This window comes from Monodelphis domestica, chromosome 3 (genome assembly GCF_027887165.1).
Source record: "Monodelphis domestica isolate mMonDom1 chromosome 3, mMonDom1.pri, whole genome shotgun sequence".
In the NCBI taxonomy this organism is placed as follows: domain Eukaryota; kingdom Metazoa; phylum Chordata; class Mammalia; order Didelphimorphia; family Didelphidae; genus Monodelphis; species Monodelphis domestica.
This window is the reverse complement of record NC_077229.1, coordinates 70306751-70329946: the sequence shown is the minus strand read 5'-3', so window position 1 is coordinate 70329946 and position 23196 is coordinate 70306751. Positions and strand designations below refer to the sequence as shown.

Here is a 23196-nt window from a genome sequence, read left to right as displayed (position 1 = left end):
CCTTATTGCTCAGGACTGAGAATTAAAACCAGGTTAGGAAGCAAAAGAGATTTCTACAATATTCTGGAGAACCTTGAAGTCTTCCTGTGAGAAGGAAATCACTTTAAAAGACTGATATATATTAATTTAAGGTCACCAAGGAATTCAGCTATGTAATTCCTAAATGAAAACTCAAGTCAGCCGTCAACCTTTTATGGAGTTTAATTACAAACAGGAGGAAGAAAGGAATTAGAGATAGAGAGAGAGAGGGAGAGAGAAAGGGGAGAGAAGGGAATAGGGCTTAAATACCCCTTCTGTTTAGGCTGGGCCAAAAGGCCCAAGCCCTTAGATAGCTGGGGCAAAGAAAGGAGATCAGTCCCTATTACTCACGTGACCAAAATGGAGAAACAGTCTCAGGGGCCTCCACCTCCAGCTTTCTTCAGAGCCGACTCTCAAAGTACCACCTCTCCAACCAACCACCCTCAGTCCTCAGACCCCTCTCTCTTTAAGGAAACCATCCAAGTTCCCTCCCCTCAGTTCTCACACCTACCAATCACTGTCCATGTCTTCCCTGTGCCAATGGTGGCTCTAGCTTAACCCAGGACCGCCCAGAGGTCTGTGGCTTTGCACATGTCTGTTGAAGGCCATATTCTCAAATAATTAAACCTTGATCCTTTGCTGCAGCCCTTCCTAAATCCTGTTAGGACTGAGTGGGGTGGAAATTGTATTTTCCAAGACCTGGTTCTGTCATTCCAAGTATCTCTATTGTATCAATTCTAAAATCAATCATGACTCAAAGAAATTCCTGTTCTATGCTTAAGCATAGGTCAAAGCCCTTTCCATTGTTCAGCAAAAGGTTTCTGTCCTAAAGTAATCTTAAGAAGGGAGGAGGAGGAACCTCCCATGCCAATGGGGTTCACATTCCAATAGAGTTCCCACTATCAATAGGAAATTTTTCATGTATGAAATTTCCCAATGGTGAAATTTCCAACATGTATAAGTCTAAGAAATTTTAAGGTTTATATTCCCTACCCTTCATTTTCCTTCATGATGGATGGTTTTATTTCATAATGATTTTATTCTCAGTTACTTCAATAACCACATTTTCTCCAGTCACATCTCTTGCTCCATCATCATTCTCCAAAGCAATAGTAGGAACCATCTGGGTCTCTACTTCTTTTCCTCAAATGTTTCATTTCCTTAAGATGAGAGCACTGGAGAGATAGAGGGAGTTTTGAAAAGGAGGCAGAGAAATCTACTTACTGGTGTAGCAGGAAGGCCAGGCAAGCTGTTGCTGAGAGTGAATTCTTGGGCTAGCGTGTCTAAAAACCACATCTGGGTATTCCCTTTTCCACCATAGTATGGGGGTAATTGCCTCTTTCTTGCATATATCTACAAAGTCGGAATACAGATATAACATACTACTTGGGCCCCTCAAATTTGACATTCCATCTTCTATGTTGGTGTCTTTGCATAGGGTTTCACAATTCCTGAAAAACATTCCCACTTCCCCTCCTCTTCTACCTTGTAGAATCCTCAGCTTCCTTCAAGTCTCAGTTCACGTGGCACCTTTTACAGGAAGCTTTCCTGGTCCCTCTTAGATGTTAGTATTATCATGTATATATTTTTCCACTTAGGTGTGCTATGTCCTCTCATAGAATGTAAGATCCTTGAGGGCAAGACCTCATTTTCATTTCTTCTATATTTTTGTATGCTGAGGGTCCAGTACACTGCCTAGCACAGAACAAAATAGCTGCTAAACATTTGTCAATGAAACTAGAATTTTTCAAGATCTTTGAAGTCTGTAAGAAGGATTGTATCCCATGTTAGCCCAGTCTGGACCAATGGCAGATTTAACAATTACATTAGAAACATAAGAAATACTTTCTCTTTCTTGATTTATAAGTGTTCTGGAACCTCAAGCCATGCTATTCCCAGCTATGCCTCCTGCTCTGCTGGGAGACCCATGAAATTAGCAGATTGATCTAGGGCTGCTCTGACCTTTGTTTCATCAATCATTAAGTCAATCAGTCAAGTATCAATTAAGCACCTACTCTCTGCCAGACATGGTATGAACTGCTGAAAATGACAATCACCACTACTATAAATCCCCCCAAATATCAAAAAACAGTCCCTGCTCTCTATGACCTTGCATACCAACAGAGGAGAAAACCTGTAAACAAATATATAGACAGCTAATTTTGTCAAGGATAAATAGAAGTAATTAATAGAGGAAAGACACTGAAATTAACTGGGATTGGGAAAAGCTTCTTGTAAAAGAAGGGGTTTTAGTTGCAACTTAAAGGAAGCCAAGTAGGTCAATATTTGGCATGGAGGAGGGAGAGTAGTCTGGACAGGGAGAGAGCCAGAGAACAGCGAGGAGGCCAATGTTACTAAATGGCACATGTTTTTCTGGGTGCTAGGGCCACAAAGACAAAAGTTAAGTAATCCTAGCCTTCAAAGACCTTAAATCCTTTTAGGGTAGAGAACTCATAACACACGTGTATGTAAAATATGTACAAAAGAAATGTAAAGATTATTTTGGAGGTAAAATGCTAGTTGGAGAGAAGGCCTTATTTGACATATGACATGAATTTTGAAGGAAACTACAGAGTCTAAGAGGCAGAGGTGAAGAGGAACAAGCACAATCTAGGCTGGGAGAACAATTTGTGCAAAGACATGGTGATGGGAGATGGAGCCAGAAGGAACTGTTAAGTGAAGGAAGGAGAGAAAATATATGACAAAGCTAGAAAGGTAGTCACAGGGTCAATTTGTGAAGGGTTTAAATGTCAAACCAAGCAGTATGTATTTGAACGTAGAGGTGATAGGGAGCCACTGGTATTCATGGGCTCAAGGAGTGGCATATTTAAGCATGTACTTTACTACAATAAGTTTAACCATAGTTTGGAAGATGAATTGGAGGGAGAGACTTGGTGAAAGAACACGAGCCTTCTTTCATCTTATAACTTTGCAACTGTTGATTATCTCCAAAGTCTCCTATGTGTATCTTATTTATTACATATAATAATTATGAGGATGGCTAGCATGTAATAGCCCTTACTAGGTACCAGGCCTGGGCCAGAGTTATTTACATGGAGCTCCTTGAGAGCAGGGACCATCTTTTATCTTTCTTTGCATCCTTAGCACTTGGCACAGTGCCTGGCATATTGTAGTCCTTTAATAGCTGTGTGAATGAAGAGAAGAGGGACAGGTACAAGAGAGATTGGAGAGGTAGAATGGGCAAGGTTTGGTGGCTGATTAGACAGATGAGATGAGGGAGAATGAGGAGCTGAGGATGAAAAACTAGGTTGTGAGCCTTGATAACTGGAAAGATGGTGGTACCTTTGACAACAATATAAGTTTGAAAGGGGGGGTAGGTTTTTTTGGGGAAGATAATGAGTTCCAAATGCCCATAGGCAGTTAGTGAAGTGATCCTGGATCTCAAAGGAGAGACTAGGGCTGCACATTTTTATAGAGGTCATTGAGCCCCTGGGAGAAGATGAAGCTGCCAAGGTAGCACAGAGGGAGATAACATGCCTGGGGCTCAGTAATATATATCTATCTATATCTATATCTATATCTATATCTATATCTATATCTATATCTATATCTATATCTATATCTATATCTATATCTATATCTATATATCCATATCTATATCTATATCTATATCTATATCTATATCTATATCTATATCTATATCTATATCTATATCTATATCTATATCTATATCTATATCTATACCTATCTTTCTGTCTTCTGTAGCTGGAGCCTCTATCCTGGAGCTCTTCACCTTGAACTTCACCATCACTAACTTGCTCTGCACAGAAGACATGGAACAGAAGGACTCCAGTAAATTCAACTTTACAGAAAGGGTCCTACAGCGGCTGGTGAGGCTCCCTACTTCTTTACCCCCCCACTGCTGACTAGCCTCTCCCACATCCCTCTTGGCTCCAGGCCCAAACGAGTTCATTCTGCCTCTCCTGTCTTTTCCAGCTCAGTCCTGTGTTTGAGAAGACCAGCCTTGGCTTGGGCTATTTGGGATGCAGGTTGACCTTGCTAAGGTAAGAGCTTGGTTAGGGACCAGCATACACATGACCAACTCAAAGGAAGCCCAGCCTAGGCCTCTCTTCTCCCCAGTGGGGCTTCCTTGATCTTCCCAAGCCAGGGGGTTTCTGGTCCTCTCTGCAAGTGGACACTAAGGGCACTTTAGTCTTGCTACCCATCCTTTCTCACATGAAGAGAGAGGATACCCAACGAGAAGGCTGGAATATTTCAGTGTGATTGGGAAACACCTGTACATCCAAAGCATAGAAAGTTTTTTGGTTTCTTTGGGTAATTAACTTTGACTTAGGTAAGGCACTGCCCTCAAGTGATTCAGGCTCACTATAATATTTTTCTTTCCAGACCTGTGAGGAACAGGACAGCAACCAGAGTGGACACTGTCTGTGTATATCAGAGAGACCCCACCATTCCTGGGCTAGATAGAGAAGGAGTTTACTGGGAGCTGAGCAATCAAACCCAGGGCATCACCAAGCTGGGGCCTTACACTCTGGAGAAGGACAGTCTATATCTCAATGGTGAGAAGACCAGCTCAGGAAATGCACCTTCTTGACCTCTCGGGCTTGGTCACATTTTTTGAAATGTGACCTAAAAACATCCCTCTCTCTATCAGTATCTAGTTCTGTCTCCAAGGTCCTCCACACCTACCTCTGAGGGTATCAGTTGCATGTTGTGTTTATCAAATGTTGCCAGATCTTGTTATTTCTGTCACTCTTCTCACAACTCAAAAGTTAGCTCCTTAACTCAAGCCCTCATCCCATTACTGGGGCTATTGCAAAATATCCCTGATTGAACTCCCCACATCAAGTAGTTCTCTCTCCAATCCATTCTCTGTACAGCTGTTAAAAAGATTGTGCTACAGTACAAACTTGACAACGCCTCTCCCCTACTCCCTAAAACATCAGAGGCTCCCTATCACTTCTACAACTGAATATGAACAAACTCCCCATTTGGTCATATAGATTCTTTCACAATCTGGTTCCAACCCACCTTTCTAGGCTTATTATATATGAATCATCTATAGTTCAGTTATATGTATAGAATATTATTTATCTATTTCCATGCCTTTGCACAGACTAACTCCATGTTTAGAAGCATAGAATTTCCTCTTTTAGAGGGAATCTTTTAGATTACTTGGTTTTCTTCAGAGCTCAACTCACACAACACTTTCTATGTGAGGCCTTTTCTAATACCCTCCAGCCACTGGTGGTTCCCCCTCACATTAGTTTGTATTTATGTAGCACAAACATGTTTCTCTCCCCAGTGCATATTGTTTCCCCCCAATGCCATGCAATGTCCTTGAGGCCTAGGATTATTTCATTTTCTTCTTTGCATCTCTAGAGTCAAGCACTGAGTACTTGTGGATTTGTTTGGTTAAAAAGACATTGGGGGCTCACAGGTCAAAGAAAAAATGTTGGGCAGTAGAGGTTGGGACCTTGGATATGTATCTCATGAAGTGGTCTCTCTTGGATCCTGGCACCGAGCTGTCCAAGCTCCTCATCTATAAAGTGAGGAGATTGGACTTGGATTTAATCAACTCAGAGTTCTCTTGAAGCTATAATAATAATAATAATAATAATAATAGCTAACATCTTTATAGTGCTACCTATGTGCCAGTCACTATGCCAAGTGCTAAGCAACCATCTCATTTAGTCCTTGAAAAAACCCTTGAAGAACCCTTGAGGAAACTGAGGCAGACAGAAGTTACATGACTTGCCCAGGGTCTCACAGTTAGTAAGCATCTGAGGCCAATTTTGAACTCAAGTCTTCCTGACTTCAAGTCCAGCTCTCTATCCACCACACTACCTAATTATAGGTGGAGTCATTTTCTTTTGTTTCTCTCCTAACCCTAACCCCATGGCTATTTTCTCTCTCCACAGATTACAACCATCAGATGAGTCTCCCCACCTTCACAACCAGTGAGTGTTCTTATCCTGGGACCAAATAGCGGACACATTTTGTACATTCTTACCCTGTTCCCACAGCATATCCTTGGAAGGAGAAGCTGGGATAGGAGTGCTAAAGAGAGAAAGTTACTAGAAAAACCCAGTTCCTTTCCTTCCCATAATTCAGTCCTCACACATAACTCAATGACTATGGGAAACAGAGACAATTTTCGTTATATTTCATAGCCCCTCCCCATGATAATGTCATGGCAATTTGGTCCATAGTTTTCATTCATGATAATTCTTCTTCCTCAGCTCCAGTGATAAAACCCATCACTTTAACATCCCCTCTGACTTCATCATCATCCCCCATCACCACAGGTAGGGATCATTTGCGTTTTTGATTAATGTTTTTATATGTTTTAATGCATTTAATTATGAAATTGAAAGCTATGAGGTTATAGAATCATAACATCATGGATTTAGATCTGGAAGTGAACTTCCAGGTTATCTAAACAAACCTACTACTTCTCATGATAAAATAAAATTAAAATTTTCCAATAAAATAATCTATCTTCTCTATACCTCCCTTTCCCCCAATTGAAAGGAAAAAGCAAACCTTGTAAGAAATATAATCCAACAAAACAAATTCTCTCATTGGTTGTTTCCAAATTTATATTTCCTATTCTGCTCCCTGAATCCAATAACAACACTCTGCCCAAAGCTATCATGTTTCATCATTGGTCCTCTGGAATTTTAAGTGGTCATGACACTGATCAGATACCTTTCAAAATTATTTGTCTTTACAATGTTGCTGTTATTATATAAATGGTTCTCCTGGTGCCACTCACTTTATCCCAAGACATTTCATGCAAACCTCCCCAGGTTTTTCTGAAAATATCCCTTTCATGATTAATTTTTAAAAAATCCATATTTTCTGTCTTAGAACTGATAATAAGTAATCGATTCCAAGGAAGCAAAGGAAAGTAATAAAGGTTGGAGGGCATGTGGCAAAATAGAGAAATTAATACACTGCTGGTGGAGTTGTGAATTGGTTCAACCATTCTGGAGGGCAATTTGGAACTATGCCCAAAGGGCTTTAAAAGAATGCCTGCCCTTTGATCCAGCCATACCACTGTTGGGTTTGTACCCCAAAGATAATAAGGAAAAAGGCTTGTACAAAAATATTTATAGCTGTATTCTTTGTGGTGGCAAGAAATTGGAAAATGAGGGGGTGTCCATCAATTGGGAAATGATTGAATAAATTGTGGTATATGTTGGAGATGGAATACTATTGTGCTGAAAGGAATAATGAACTGGAGGAATTCCATGTGAACTGGAAAGGCCTTCAGAAATTGATGCAGAGTGAAAGGAGCAGAACCAGGAGAACATTGTACACAGGGACTGATATATTATGGCACAATAGAATGTAATGAACTTTTCCACTAGTAGCAATTCAATGACCCAGTATGATTCAGAAGAACTTATGAGAAAGAATGCAATCCACTTCCAGAGAAAGAACTGTGGGAACAGAAATGCAGAAGAAAAACATGTGATCAATTATGTAGTTCCATATGAATATGATTAGGGTTTTGATGTTAAAAGATCACTCTAATGAAAATATGAATAACATGAAAATAAGTTTTGAAAAATGATACATGTATAATCCAGTGAAACTGCTTGTCACCTCTGGAAGGGAGGAGGGAAGAGGAGGGAATCATGAATCATGTAATGATGGGAAAATATTCTAAATTAAAAAAAAAAGAGAATTAGACATAAAATTAAATTAAATTTTCCTAAATTATGTTTAACTACAATTTCCAAGAAATTTTAAGGAATATTGAGATGGTAAGCAGTCTTATATAGATTTTATATATGTAACCATGTAAAACATTTCCCCATATTAATTCTTTTATGGAAAGAAATTGAAAAAATGTGTTTTGGTCTGGATTCAGATTTTTTTCAATTCTTTTTGTCTGGAAGCAGATGGCATTTATAAAAATCATGAGTCCTTTGGAATAGTTTTGGATCATTGTACAGCTGAGAATAGCTGTTTTTGCCATTGTTTGTTGCACTATATTCCTGTCACTGCATTCAATATTCGCCTGTTTCTGCTTACTTCACTCTGCTTCAGTTCATGTAAATATTTCCAGGTTATTCTGAGCTTGCTTGTCATTTCTTAGAGCACAATAGTATTCTATCACAGTCATATAGTATAACTTAGTCATTCCCCATTTGATGCGCATGCCCTCACTTTCTATTTCCTTGCTGTCACCCATAAAAGAGCTGTTTTAAATATTTTTGTACATATAAGTCCTTCCCATTTTTGTTTTTTGTCTCTTTGGGATATAAGCCTAATAATTGTATTACTGGTTCAAAGGGCATATACTGAACTCTTTGGATGTAGATTTAAACTGCTTTCCAGAATGATTGAATCAATTCACAACTCCCACAATGGGGCATTAGTACCTCAACTTTTTCCTCCAAGTTTTTTTTTTCTTAAAACCCTTACCTTCCGTCTTGGAGTCAATACTGTGTATTGGCTCCAAGGCAGAAGAGTGGTAAGGGCTAGGCAATGGGGGTCAAGTGACTTGCCCAGGGTCACACAGCTGGGAAGTGTCTGAGGTCAGATTTGAACCCAGGACCTCCCGTCTCTAGGCCTGGCTCTCAATCCACTGAGCTACCGCTCTGTCCCCTTCCCTCCAAGTTTTGTCATTTTCCTTTCATATTATAATAGCTAATCTGATAGACTGTAAAGAGATACCTCAGATTTATTTTACTTTGCATTTCTCTAAATAGTAGTGATTTAGAGCATTTCTTGCATGTCTAAAGAGAGCTTTAATTACTTTTCCTGAGAACTTCCTTTTCATGTCCTTTGGCCATTTATCAACGGGGGAATGACTTTTATTATTATACATTCTTTTGAGAGCCAGCCCTTGGTCTCCCAAAGTGGAGGGTCCTTCTGACTAGGTGGAACAGTCAGGCGAATAATGACATGAGAGATGACTGAGTGATCAGACCTGTGCTTAGGCATCACTCAGTGTTCTGCCATTGTATAGGGTTTGTTTATTTTATAGCTTCAGAGAGTACATGCTTTTTTGGCACACAATCATTTTTCAACATACATGTTTACATAGAACCTGATAACCAAGGAGATAGTCAACAAAAATAACGTTGCTAAGTATGGGGTCAGAGGGTAGAATCAACATGAACCAAATATTAAGTAAGAATAATAATCTAGCAATTATAATAATAAAGGGATGTTAATAAGGAAAGTCACTTAGGGGGGTTTCAGTGGGTGTTTCCCAGTCCCCAGTTTCCATGTGTGACCATGTCAAACAGCATGGTCTTTGATGATTCCTGGCAACATTCAACTCATTTCTCTATGTATTTGAGAAATGAGGACTTTATTAGAGAGATGTGTAAAAATTTTTTTGCTCCATTGTGATTACTGAGTATACTCTCCATCTTATTTTTCTTTGTTCAGGTTCTGGCCTCCACCTTCCTCAATTTTCCCTCTTTTTTATCAGTCCCCTTACCCCCTACTCTGACCCCATTCCCTTCCTACTTTCCTGTAGGGTAAGATAGATTTTTATAACCAATTGATTGTGTATGTTTTTCCCCTCATTGAACCAATAAAATGACAATACGGTTTATATACTCTCCTCCTAAGCTCTCCTATCTTCTCCTATACAGTAAAAGCTCTTCATACCTCTTTTATGTGGAATAATTCAGCCCATTTTACTTTTCTCTTCCTCTTCTTCCCAACACATTATTCCTTCTCAGATTTTTCTTTTATATTTTAATTTATTCTCTCCTATCATATTTAACCCACACCCCTGCCCTCTATGTATACTCCTTCTAACTACCCTAATAATGACAAAGTTCTTTGGAGTTACAAGAATTATCTCTTGCATGGATAGACATGTTTAATCTTATTGAAATCCTGTGACTTTCTTTTCCCATCTACCTTTTCATGTTTCTCTTGAATCTTGTATTTGAGAGTCAAATTTTCCATTTACCTCTGGCCTTTTCATCAGGAATATTTAAAAGACCTCTGTTTCGTTGAATACCAGTTTTTTTTCTCCTGAAGGATTATGATCATTTTTTTGTTGGGTAAGTGAGTTTTGGTCGAAGTTCTAGTTCCTTTGCCTTTTTGAGTATCATATCCCATGTCCTCTGATTCTTTAATGTTGAATCTGCTAAATCTTGTGTGATCCTGACTATGGCTCCATGATTCTTTTTGCCTCCGGTTAACATTTTCTCCTTGACCTGAGAGTTCTGGAATTTGGCTATAATATTCCTTGGAATTATCCTTTTGGGATCTCTTTCAGGAGGTGATTGATGGATTCTTTCAATTTCTATTTTGCCCTGGGGTTCTAGAATATCATTGTAGTTTTCCTTGATAACTTCCTGAAAGATAATGCCTAAGCTCTTTTTTTTAATGGCTTTTGGATATCTGATTAATTCTTAGATTGTCTCTAATGGATTTGTTTTCCAAGTTAGTTTTTCCAATGAAAGATTTCACATTTTCCATTTTTTATTTTTTTGACTTTGATTGTTTCTTAATGTCTCATGGGCTTCCTCTTGCCCAAATCTAATTTTTTAAGATATGATTTTTCTTTTGAGTGAACTTTTGTACTTCATTTTCCATTTGGCCAATTCTACTTTCTAAAAAATTCGGTTCCTGAGTGAGTTTTTGAACCTCTTTTTTTCAATAGGGCCAATTCTGCCTTTCAAGAAGTTTGTGTCCTCAGTGTATTTTTGTACATATTGTTTCATTTGGGTAATTATGGTTTTTAAAAAGTTCATCTCTTCATTGCATTTTATGCCACTTTTACCAACTTGTCTATTCTGTTTTTTAAGATATTAATTTCTTCAGTATATTTTTGTTGTCTTCTTTACCAAGCCATTGACTCTTTTTCATGATTTTCCTGTATCACTCTCATTTCTTTTCCCAGTTTTTCTTCCACTTCTTTTATTTGATTTTTAAAATCATTTTTTGAGCTCTCCCATGAATTATTTTTGGGTTTGAGAGCAATACTTATTTTTTATTTGGAGTTTTGTATGCCCCAGCAGTAGTGTTCTGAGTTTGTGTTTTGGTTTTCTCTTATCACAAAAATAAGTTTCTATGTTGAGTTTCTTTTTCTGTTGTTTGCTTTTAATTAAAAAAAAAACTATTAAAATTGGGATATGTACCTGTGATGAATAGAGCACTGTTCAGGTTCTTTGTGCAATTGACTTCAGAACTAACTCTGGGCATCTATCTTCTTTCAGTTCTTCAAAGGTAGTGTAATGTAAGCAAAGGTGTGTTTAATACTCTCCTAGGTTTTGCTCTGGTTTTGTGAGTATCCCATTTTTTACTCTTTGTAACTGTGACCAGACTCCCTTGCTCCCCTGTGGTTACAAGCACTGGTGTCTGCTAGCATTTCTCTTTACCCTGAGATCTTGTCCACAGACTGAGAGCTGTTTCTGTATATGAGCAATGTAACAAGGGTCTTGCACCTGGAACCAGCAAGGGAACTCTTGTAATCTCCTTCTGAGCAATTGTCTTGCCCTCTCTTATTGTCTGTGGTTGAAAGCTTCAGAAACCTTTGCTTCTGCTTCAGTTCTGCTCAAGGTTTGTTGCCTTGGTGGGGGGGTACTGCCCTGGTGTACTTTGTTTCACTTCCACCTCTACCACAGTGTATTCCATCTGTCCTGCTGGTCTACTAAGTTGTTTTGTGCTATAAACTCACTGCAGTTTATCTTTTTGTGTGTTATACTATTCCAGAATTCATTCTAAGGCATTATATCGTTTTTTTGAAGGGTACTTTGATAGAATGCATGTGAGGATTTGTACCACTCTTGGCTTTTACTCATAAATTTGAATTATTGGAAACTGGAAATGAGACCCTTTTCAGAAGAATTGGAAGCAAAGATCCCTATTACCTCATTCCCTTCTAATTTTATCTATATGGCTTTTGTTTTTTTGGGGGGGTTGAATTTCATGCTAACATCATTGTCCATTTTACCTTGCTATCATCTATTCCTCCTGTGATCATGAACTGTCTTCCTTTCCATAAATCTGAAAGTGAAAATTTTAAGTACTCTTAGTTGTTTTATAATTTCATCTTTTATATCTAACTCATTTGGACTGTATTTTGCTAAGTTGTACAAAATGTTGGTTCGTCTCTAGTTTTTGCCAGATTAATTTTCAGATTTCTTAGCAATTTTTTTCAAATAATGTGTTCTTACGTTTGAAGGTGGATGAATTTCCTCATTTTACATGTGAGGAAACTAAGGTCCAAAGGTCCAAAGGTAGGATATGATAGGTCCAGGATTTGAATCCAGGTCTTCTGACTCCAAATCCACAATTTTTTTACACTGCCAGAGGAAAATGTACAGGGCTAGCGGTTTCCTCAAGGTTTCATTAGTGGGTTCATTCCTCTGAGGAAGGAATAGGACAGTGCCAGCTGCAATAAAAGTAATGATAACAATAATGACTATAACCATTCATATTTAAATAGAACTTGAAAGTTAACAAAGCATTATATCTCATTCGTGTAACATTTTGGAGGCTCACACATGCAGGTATCTTTTGCTCTTGTACAGCATCAGGGAACTCCTACTTAAAGATTTTCACCCTCAACTTCACCATCACCAACCTGTTCTACACAACAGACATGGGTCAAAGGGGCTCCAGCAAATTCAACTCCACTGAGTCTGTCCTGCAGCACTTGGTGAGACTCTACCCCCACTCCTCCTCCACCTCCTCTCTGCAAAGATTTCTTCCTCAGCCCTGGGTACCCAGGCTTGCTTTAGCCAGGTATTCAGCAGTTCCTTTCTTTCCTTTTGCTTCCAGCTCAACTCTGTGTTTGGAAACGGCAGCCTTGGCTCTCACTATTTGGGATGCAGTCTGACTTTGTTGAGGTGAGAGTCTTTGGGAGCCATCAGCTCAAATAGCAGGAACCACATTCCCATCTGATTCAGATGATGTCTAGGCTGGTTCTTCCTCTCCTTCCCAATTGCAATTCCTTCTTTCCCAAGCAGCAGTGGATAAAATCCTCCAACCAACACGTCATTAGAAATATTCCGGGCTCTTTCTACCCTTTCTCAGATGGAAAAAAAAAACTCCTTTCCCTACAACTCTTCCAAAGGCAATGTTAGAACTGTTTTTGCTTTTTCTTTATAGTTCCACATAAAAGGAACAACTTAGGAGGCACCAAGTGAGTGCTTAGTAAATGATTGATTAGTACATATTAACATTAACTCTCTCTAGAAGCATAGATTGAAAGATAGAAGGGACTTTCAAGGACATCTGGGCCACTTTTTTCATTTACAAATGAAAAATGAAGATGACCCAAGTAGATTCCAGTGACTTTTCCAGAGTCAAAGATTGTGTCAGATTCAGAATTTAAACACAGGCCCTTTGACTTCAAATCCAATGATATTTCCACTACTCTAAAGAAATTACTGAAATAATCAGATCCCATACATCCTTGTGAACATAGATATGAGTGAATTTGCAGGGCACTGCTAACTTCAATGTAGTGGATAAAGTGCTAAGCATGGAATCAGGAAGAACAGAGTTCAAACTTTCTCTTAGACACTTAGATGTGTGACGTTGTGCAAGTCACATAACCTGCCGTAGCCTTAATTTCTTCATCTTTAAAATGAAAAGGTTGTTTTTGACAGCTTCCAATGTCCTTTTCAACTCTAAATCTATAATTTTTTCCAAACCTTTGTTCAAAGTGGGCCACTTCTTTCAAGAGTATTCTCTGAATAATTAAATTTCACTAATTAAACCATTGATGTAAACTCAAAAGGAAACAAAGGCCACTAACTATCATCAACACATTAAAATTAGAGAGGAACTACTTTTTAGTATGGTTCAGATGACTCTCAGAAAGGGCCATGTTTGATATCTCTCATTTAACTCATCAATTTCCAGGTCTATGAAGAATAGGACAGCAACAGGAGTGGATGTTGCATGTGCTTATCAGGAAGATTTCTCCATCCCTGTCTTGGACAGAGAGAAGGTTTACTGGGAGCTGAGTGAACAGACTCATGATATAACAAGGCTTGGACCCTACACTTTAGATAAGGAAAGCCTCTATGTAGATGGTGAGTAGCCTGAATTGGGACATGCACCTTTGTTTTTCTCGGTGGTTCCATTTCCAGAAAACAACCCACCCTGCTCCAAATTCTTCTTTCCTTTTTGAACATCTTTGTCTTCATGGTTTGCTTTATCCCTCCTGGGCACACTGACCCTCAAAATGATGTCAAACTATAAAGACATAGTGGTTCACTTCTAATGATCAGAAGTGGCTGGATTTTTCTTAGGCTCCTTAAACTAAATTTTACTCCATGAATCCATTCCTCTTGAATGAAGAAGTTCCCTGAATGATGAAATGCCATTTTACCAACCCAATGGGACCCAGAACATTTCTCCATTCCTCCCTTCAACTTTTTCCCAAATAGAGTTCCCTTACTCAAAGATTTATGTGTGTGCTTTCTCTCTCTCTCTCTCTCTCTGTCTCTCTCTCTCTCTGTGTCTCTCTCTCTCTCTCTGTCTCTCTCTCTCACCCTCTCTCTCTCTCTCTCTCTCTCTCTCTCTCTCTCTCTCTCTCTCTCTCTCTCTCCTCACTCACCATTTTCTTCTCTCCTTCCTCCTTTTCTCTATCTTCCCTCTCCTCTTGTATTCACTTCTCTTCTATCCTATTCTCTTCCATTCTGTTATGTTCTCCTCTCCTCTCCCCTCCTTTCATCTCCCCATTCCCTGCCTTCTTCCCTCCCTTCTTCTCCCCTTTTCCTTTCATTTCTCCTTCTTACCTTCCCTCTTAATTTTCTTCCTTCTCCTTATTTTTCTCTCTTTCCCAACTACAGGATATAACTATCAGATGCCAACCTCCTCCACAAACAGTGAGTTTTTAATTTCTTAATCTCTCTACTTTTTGGGACACTACAATGAAATATTTTTTTATCTTTTTGGGATGGAGGGCATTAGTACAGAGGAGGAAAAGTGGGATTAGGGGTACAGAATGAGGTATACAGTTAGATCTGGCCAATGTATAGACTTTCTTTATTTGCCCATGTTTTTATTTGCTACTTAAAACATATTTCAATTGTTTGAAAGGGGAAAAACACCCAATGGGACTTGGAAAGCTGGTTGCCCCATCGTCTTCTTGTTCAATACTTAGTCAGTCCTTAAGTCTTTGTAACTCTGGTATACAGAAGGGATCTTCCAGCATTCCAGGGCATTCTTGTGCCTCTCCTTTATAGCCTTCATTCAGCAATATTGGCCAATGATTTTCATTAATAGTGTTTTTATTCCCCCTTGCTTCAATAATTACACTCTCTCCAACCCTGTCTCTTGCTTAGTTATCATTATTGACTGGCACTATAGGTAGGAAATGAGTAATGTTTTACTTCCTCCCTTGGAAAGGTTTAATTAAGACTACAGTCCCCAAGGACAAAAAATGGTTCAGGATAGGAAAGATGCACTCCTAGGTGTCAGATATGACAAAAATATAATGATCCCTTCTCAAAAGGACCTTGTATTCTAACAAGGGTGACAACAATTACAGAGATAATCTATGTAGAATTATAACAAAGAATAAATAAAACTCAAGGTAGTTAGGAAGGAAGAGTTTATAAATCGAGAGGGGAGTCAGGAAAGGTCTAATGTACAAGGTAGTGCTGGAGCTGCATATTGAGAGAAGAGGGGTATTCTCTGAGGTAGAGGGGAGGAAGGAGGATATTCCAGGTTCAGAAGAAAGTTAGTGATGTGAGATGGAATATCCTATAGCAGGGAAAGGGAGAAGACCAGAGTGGCAGAATTATACAATATAAGAGAAAGAATAACATCCGATGACCTTGGAAATGTAGTTTGTGGCTGGGATGTAAAAGGAAATACCTTACATTTATAAAATAGAGAAAAAGTTAAAAAAAACTAGAAACAAGAACAAATGAGAAATCCCCAGTTAAAGACTGAATTGGAAATCCTAAAAGCCAAAATAGAAATTAATAAAATTGAAAGTAAGAAAACTATTGAACTAATAAATAAAAGTAGGAGTTGGTTTTATGAGAAGACAAATAAAATAGAGCATTGCTTAATTTGATTTAAAAAAGGAAAGTAGAAAATCAAATGACCAATAACAGAAATAAAACATATGGATTTATCACCAATGAAGAGGAGATTAAAGCAATCAATAGGAACTATTTTACCCGATTACATGACAATAAATCTTAAAATCTAGTTGAAATGGCTGAGTATTTACAATATAAATTATCTACACAAATAAACAAAGAAATAGAATATTTAAATGATCCTGTTTTGTAAAAAAGAAATTGAACAAGTTGTCAAAGAAATCCCTAGGATAAAAACCCCAGGGAGAGATGAATTTTCAAGGGCATTCTCTTAAAAATTTAAAGAGCAATAAATCCCAATACTATCATGTAAGCTATTTGACAAAAATAGGCAAAGAAGGAATCTTACTGAATGCTTTTTATGATACAAATATGGTGTTCATAACTAAACCAGGAAGAGGATATATAGAGAAAGAAAAGTACAGAGTAATTTCCTTAATGATTATCCATGTAAAATTCCTTAATAAAATATGAGCAAAGAGACTACACCAATAAAATATGTCACAAGGATCATTTACTATGGCCAGGTATGATTTATACCAGGAATCCAAGATTGCTATAAAATTAGGAAAACTATCAGCATAATTGACTATATCAATAACAAAAGTAATCAAAACCACATGATTATATCAATAGATGAGATAAACTATAATACATATTGCTATTAAAAAACACTATGAAGCAATAAGAATAAATGGACATTTCCTTAAAATGACAAGTAGTATCTACATAAAACCATCAGCAAGGATCATCTGTAATGAGGATAAGTTAGAAACCTTTCCAATAAGATTAAAAGTGAAGAAAGGATGCCCATTATCATCATTATTATTCAATATTGTACCAGAAATGCTAGCTTTTGCAATAAGAAAATAAAAAGAAATTGAAGGAATTAAAGTAGGCAAAGAGATTTCTTTAAAAAAACTATTTTCAGTTCCAAATTCTCTACGTGCCCCACCCATTGAGAAAGGTAAGAAAGTCACAAAAAATATATTTCAACATTAACCATGTTGTGAGGGGGGAAAAGCATGCAAAAGAAAGAAAATGCCACAAGAAACCAAGAAACAATAAAGCAGAATCAAAGGAATGAAAAAAAAGAGGAAAATATGAAATATCAAATTGAAAAAACAAATGACCCAGAAAATAGATCTAGGAGAGACAATTTGAAAATGTTTGGTCTGCCTGAAAGCAATGATCAGGAAAAAACCTTGGACGTCATATTTCAATAAATTATAAAAGAAAAACTGCCCAGAGATCCTAGAACAAGAAAATAAAATTGATATTGAAAGATTTCAGATCATCTCCAGAAAGAAATCTTCAAATGACAACTTCCAGGAATGTAATAGCTAAATTTTAGAGCCACCAAGCTAAGGAGAAAACTCTTCAGACAGCCAGAAAGCAACAATTCAAATACCATGGAGCTACAATCAGGATCACACAGGACCTAAAGGCTTCTTCTACATAAAAGGATCAAAAGGCATGGAATATGATAGTCAGGAAAGAAAATGATTTGGGTTTACAACCCAGAGTATATTCTTTCAGGGGAAAAATGGACAGTCAACAAGATAGAAGATTTCTAAGCATTACTGAGGAATAAACCAGACCTAAACAAAAAATTTGAAGTCCAAACACAAAACGCCAGAGAAGCTCCAAATGGTAAATAAGAAAGAGAAGAATTTAAGGGACTCATTAAGGTCAAAATGTTTACATGTCTATATGGAAAGAAGGTATCTGTAATTCTCAAAATTATTCTTAGTAGTAGAGAAGATAAAAGGAATTTACTCAGAAAGAGGGTGAGGAAGTAAGCTGATTATGATGACATAATGTATGTTAAAATGTATGATATGTATGTAAAATAAAAAGAAAATAAGACTATCTGCTTCAGTCTACAATCAGCATTCACCAGGTCTCTCTGGAGTGGGATAGTATTTGCGGAGAGATCTAAAAGCTAAAGAGATGGGGCAGCTAGGTTACTCAGAGAGACAGACTTGGAGATAGATAATCCTGGGTTCAAATTTGACTGAAGACACTTGCTGTGTGACCCTGGTTGACCTTCGGCAAATAACTTAACCCCAATTGCCTAGCCCTTGCTTTTCTTCTGCAACCAATATTTTACATTTATTCTAAGACAGAAGGTATGGGGGCTGAAAAAAAAACTAGGGTGGGTTTTATAATTTAAACATGTGAAGTCTGTTCTTTTCCTTTTCTAGGACAAATTTCTTTTTTTTGTTTTAATTTATTTTTATTAAAATTATTTTTCCATGGTTACATAATTCATTTTCTCACCCTCCTCTCTTTCCCCTCTTCCAGAACTGACAAGCAATTCCACTGGGTTATACAAATGTTATCACTTGATACCTATTTCTATATTATTCATTTTGGCAAAAGAACAATCTTTTGAAACCAAAACCCCAAATCATGTACCTATATAAACAAGTGATAAATCATGTTTTTCTTCAGTGTTTCTGCTCCCACAGTTCATTCTCTAGATGTAGATAATATTCTTTCTCATAAGTTCCTTGGGATTGTCCTGTATCATTGTTGTGCTACTAGTAGCAAAGTCCATTACATTCTATTGTTCCACAGTGTTTTACTTTCTGTGTATAATGTTCCCCTGGTTCTGGTCATTTCACTCTGCATCAGTTCATGGAGGTTCTTCCAGGTCATATAAAGATCCTACAGTTCATTATTCCTTATAGCACAATAGTATTCCATCACCGTCATATAACACATTGTGTTCAGCCATTCCCCAATTGAGGGAGACCCCCTCATTTTCCATTTTTTTTACCACCACAGAGCATTGCTATGAATAGTTTTATTTTGTTTTGTTTTGATAATAAAACCCTTTTTATTATCTCTTTGGAGTATAAGGGCATGCATTCTTTTAAAGTCCTTTGGGCATAATTCCAAATTGCCTTTTAGAATGTTTGGATCAATTCAGGACAAATTCTAAGTCCATGTATAAACTCTCCTGATAGAATGTAAGCTCTTTGAGGGCAGGTGATATTTTATTTTTGTCTCCATATCTTTGATACCTAGAGCAATGCCTGACTTAGTGTAGGTGATTAATAAATATTTATTCATTAAATTAAAAAATGAGACGAAAATTTTAAAGCATTTAACAAATCTGAAAGTGCTAGATATTATCATCATCATTGATGCTTACCGTTCAACTTTCGACTTGGTGTGGTATCTATCCTGGGCTCACTTTTCTGGTTTCTGAGTCTAGACTAATCTGTTCAGTTCAGACTTGAGAAACAATGGTGGTACAGGGGGAATACGGGGTAGGGAGTTGAGAATAAGGGTTAATTAAGCACCTACTATGTGCCAGGCACTTTGTTGAGTGCTTTCCTTATAATAGCTTTGTCAAGAAGGTGCTATTATTATCCTTTTTTATAATTGAGAAAATGGAGACAGAGTTTAAGTGCCTTGCCCAGGGTCAAACAGCTAGTAAGTGTCTGAGGTACAGGAGATATTCAGAGTCAAACCAGAATTAGAAAACCAATGTTCATTTCTTAGTTCTGATATTTTCCTCCTGTGTGGCCTAGCTCATAGGTGTCACACAAATGCCCCGAGCCTCAGTTTGCTCCTACTTCCACAGGTCATTTTGAGGAGAGTACTTCCCAAACCTCTGAAATTCTGTATATGCATTAAGTCAATCAGCAAGAATCTGTCTCCAGCTTTGTGCCAGGAGCTGTCCTTGGTTCTGGAACGGCAGAGGTATAAAAATATTTTAGACTCTGCCCTCGAGGTTTTCCTAGTCTACTGAGGGAAAGAAACAAAGTATCCATTTATAAATATATACACAATGTGTACAAACCAATTGGGTAAGAACACTAAAAAGTAAAGTGAAATGGCCTGTCATTCGAAATGAAGGAAGCCAAAAGTTCTAGGAAGCAGAAATGAGGAAGGCATACAGTTTAGCCTCTGTTGATCTATGGATACATGACCCAGTCATGAATGATTTTTGTGTTTTTGTGCTTCGTGTTCCTCTCCCTCCCTCAACCCACCTACCTCCCACCAGCCTGGAGCCCCAGCCTGGAAGCTTTCACCCTGAACTTCACCATCACCAACCTATTCTACACAGAAGACATGGGGCAGAGGGATTCCATCAAATTCAACTCCACTGAAAGGATTCTGCAGAACATGGTGAGGCTTCCTGCTTCCTGCCCCTTCTTCCCTCCCCCCAGAACGGCTCCTTTGATTCATAGAGTCCCTGTTCTACTCAAGAAGCTTCAATTGCTCCTCATCTCTTTGCCTCCAGACCCTGCTTAGCTCACTTCACTTCTCTTCTCTTTTCTAGCTCAGTCTTTTGTTTGAGAACAGCAGCCTTGGCTCCAGTTATTCCAGGTGCAAGCTGATCTTGCTCAGGTGAGAGCCTTGAGAGATAGTGGTCCAAGGTCAGGAGGGACCAGCATCCTTAATGTACAGCCTTGCTTAATAAGGCTACCTCCTTCTGCCTCTTTTTCTTCCAAGTCAGGATATCTACTGTTCTACTCATAGCTGGCCCATTCAGGCACACTGACCTCCTTTCCTATTCTCAGACCATCAGATTTAAGAGTCAGAGTGAGTTTGAGTAAATAATCTTATTTAACAACTTAAGAAAACTGGACCCAGAAATGCTGCAACTATACCAAAGTCACACAGGAAGTTAGTGGCAGATTTCTAATCTAAAGTAAGGTTTTAGGCCATACATCTGATTCTTGTTCTTTTCCTATTCTTGTTCTATTCAGTCAACAGACATTTATTTAGTTAGAGTTTATGAATATTTAAATTAAAATAAAATCTAGCAGACCAAAAGAAGACAGACACCTTTAATTTGTTCATTTCAGTCATGGGTCAGTAGGTGGAGGTGATGACAAAAGTAATAATATCTAATATTTACACAGAGTTTACTATGTGCTGAGGGCTGTGCTTAGTGCTTTATAATTAATATCTCATTTGATTCTCAGAATAGTCCTGAGATATAGATGCTATTATTATCCCTACAAAAGACATTCATCAAGTACTCTAGTAGGTTCTGAGTATATAAGATGACAAAGTCCCTTTTCCTCCTAAGAGCTTACATTCTATGGCAGGAATGCCACATTTATACTAGGTAAATTGCTGCATTTAGGATCAGAGGATCTGGGTTCAAATTCCATCTCTGCCACTTGCTTTCAGTGTGACTCTGGGCAAATCACTTTAAATATGCTGGACTTGGGTTGACTCCTCTGTAAAATGAACGTGTTGGACTAGGTTAGCTTGAAAGTTCTTTCCAGCTCTAGATCTATGATAAGTAAATAAAAACAATTTGAGGAAAGAGCATAGGTGGTAACTGAGGAAATGAGGAAAGGCAAGCAAGTGGCAATGAGAGACCAAAGTTCTAGGAAGGCACTAGGATTGGATATGTAGATCTAGGAATTATCTTTATACATCTAGGTGCCAAAAAGTGAATAATGAATGCTACGAAGCAGTTGTATTATTCAAGAATATGCTAGTTGGAAGTTGTAACTATATGTAAAAATAGGGTAATTGGTGCCAACCTAATGGAAATATGAAATGAAAATTTGCACCATGCAAGTGTTTGGTGGGATTGTTTGAACTAATAAAGACCTACCTGAAGAGAAGATAGGTAAAGTGATGGGAAATTATGAAATCACCACAGAGTGCTGAGAGATGTAGAGATGACCCTAGACTGAATCTTGGGGAAAGGAGGAATCAGTGTTTTAGAGTAGGACACGAATCTTGATGGCATAAAGATGAGAATTAATAGACAAATAAGAAAAAAGCACCCAAGTACTTACTATGTGTCAAACAGAGAGCATGCTCTAAGCTCTTTAAGTATCAATAGAAAAAGTAAAAGAGTTCCTTCTATTTGGAAGAGGCAAAGCATAAACAAAATTGGGTTTCATCCTTGGGGCAGATGGCAAAGCCCAGAGATTCTTAGATAACACAAGTAGGCTGACTTTCCAAAAAGGGGATGGGGAATGGGAGAGGGAGAAAGAGAGAGAGAGAGAGAGAGAGAGAGAGAGAGAGAGAGAGAGAGAGAGAGAGAGAGAGAGACAGACAGACAGACAGACAGACAGACAGACACACATAGAGAGTAGTTAATATCAAAAACTGAAGCAAGATCAAGAAAGATTGCCATTGATTTTAATATTGGAGAGAGCAGTTTTCCGTGTCAGATCATTTCAGAAGTAGGATTACAAGGGACTGATGAGTGAAGGGTTTGAGAGGAACAAGAAGTTCTGAGTGTAGATAGCTAGATCAGCTAGATGACCTCATTCAGAAGAAGGGCAGGGTTAACAAAAAGAGTTAGTGAACCAAAACCAAAGTTAGAACATGTCAGCTAGAACAAAATGAGCAGAAACACATATTTGCACGCATGAGCATAAGTTTATGGAGCACCAGTAGCCCATTCTTAAAATAACTAAATATGGATTGCCCAAAGGAGGGAGGGAATAAGCATCTACACTCAGCCACATATGAGGCTAAACCCTTTCATCAAGACTTTTAAATTTGATCAAATTTGAACAAATTTCAACTACCCTGTAAGAAAGGTACTAATATTATCCCCATTTTGCAGTTGAGGAAACTGAAGTAATCAGAGCCACCCAGCTAGTAAATACTATAGGCTGAATTTGAACTCGGGCTTTTGTGATCTTAATCCCAATGTTTTATCCACTGGGCCATCAGTAGTCTCCTATGGAATCACTCTAGGTTATTTTAAAGATCCTATCAATGCATCTTTTCCCAGACCTGTGAAGAATCTGACAGCTACTGAAGTAGATGCCATCTGCTTCTATTGGAGTAATTCCACTGACCCCTTTCTGGATAGGGAGAGGGTTTACTGGGAATTCAGCAACCAGACTGGTGGCATCACGAGGCTGGGGCCCTACATCTTGGACAAGGACAGTCTCTACCTCAATGGTGAGTAACCCCACTCAGGGCATAACTCTTAAATAATCTCCTTGATTTGCTCCCTGTTCAGAAAATAGCTATCTTGCCCCAAATTCTCTTTCTGTTTTCCTCTCCACACTGTAAGGTAAGCACAGCAGAGAAGCAGGGGGACCCAAAGAAACCAGATGAACCATCTAACTCAAAATTAAGTCTCTCTCTCTCTCTCTCTCTCTCTCTCTCTCTCTCTCTCTCTCTCTCT

The 23196-nt window shown here is 38.2% G+C and overlaps 1 protein-coding gene across 1 annotated transcript in view; it reads left to right on the top strand.

Annotated features, from left to right (window-relative positions):
- LOC103092531 (mucin-16-like) overlaps positions 1-23196 on the top strand; it is a 178052-nt gene that overhangs the window by 75012 nt on the left and 79844 nt on the right. The window contains exons 24-35 of the mRNA XM_056820976.1: positions 3745-3869; positions 3976-4043; positions 4387-4559; positions 5922-5960; positions 6243-6308; positions 12522-12649; positions 12772-12839; positions 13861-14033; positions 14796-14831; positions 20080-20204; positions 20359-20426; positions 22795-22967. Of these exons, the coding sequence (XP_056676954.1) occupies positions 3745-3869; positions 3976-4043; positions 4387-4559; positions 5922-5960; positions 6243-6308; positions 12522-12649; positions 12772-12839; positions 13861-14033; positions 14796-14831; positions 20080-20204; positions 20359-20426; positions 22795-22967 (1242 nt within the window). The remainder of the gene's footprint in view (positions 1-3744; positions 3870-3975; positions 4044-4386; positions 4560-5921; positions 5961-6242; positions 6309-12521; positions 12650-12771; positions 12840-13860; positions 14034-14795; positions 14832-20079; positions 20205-20358; positions 20427-22794; positions 22968-23196) is intronic.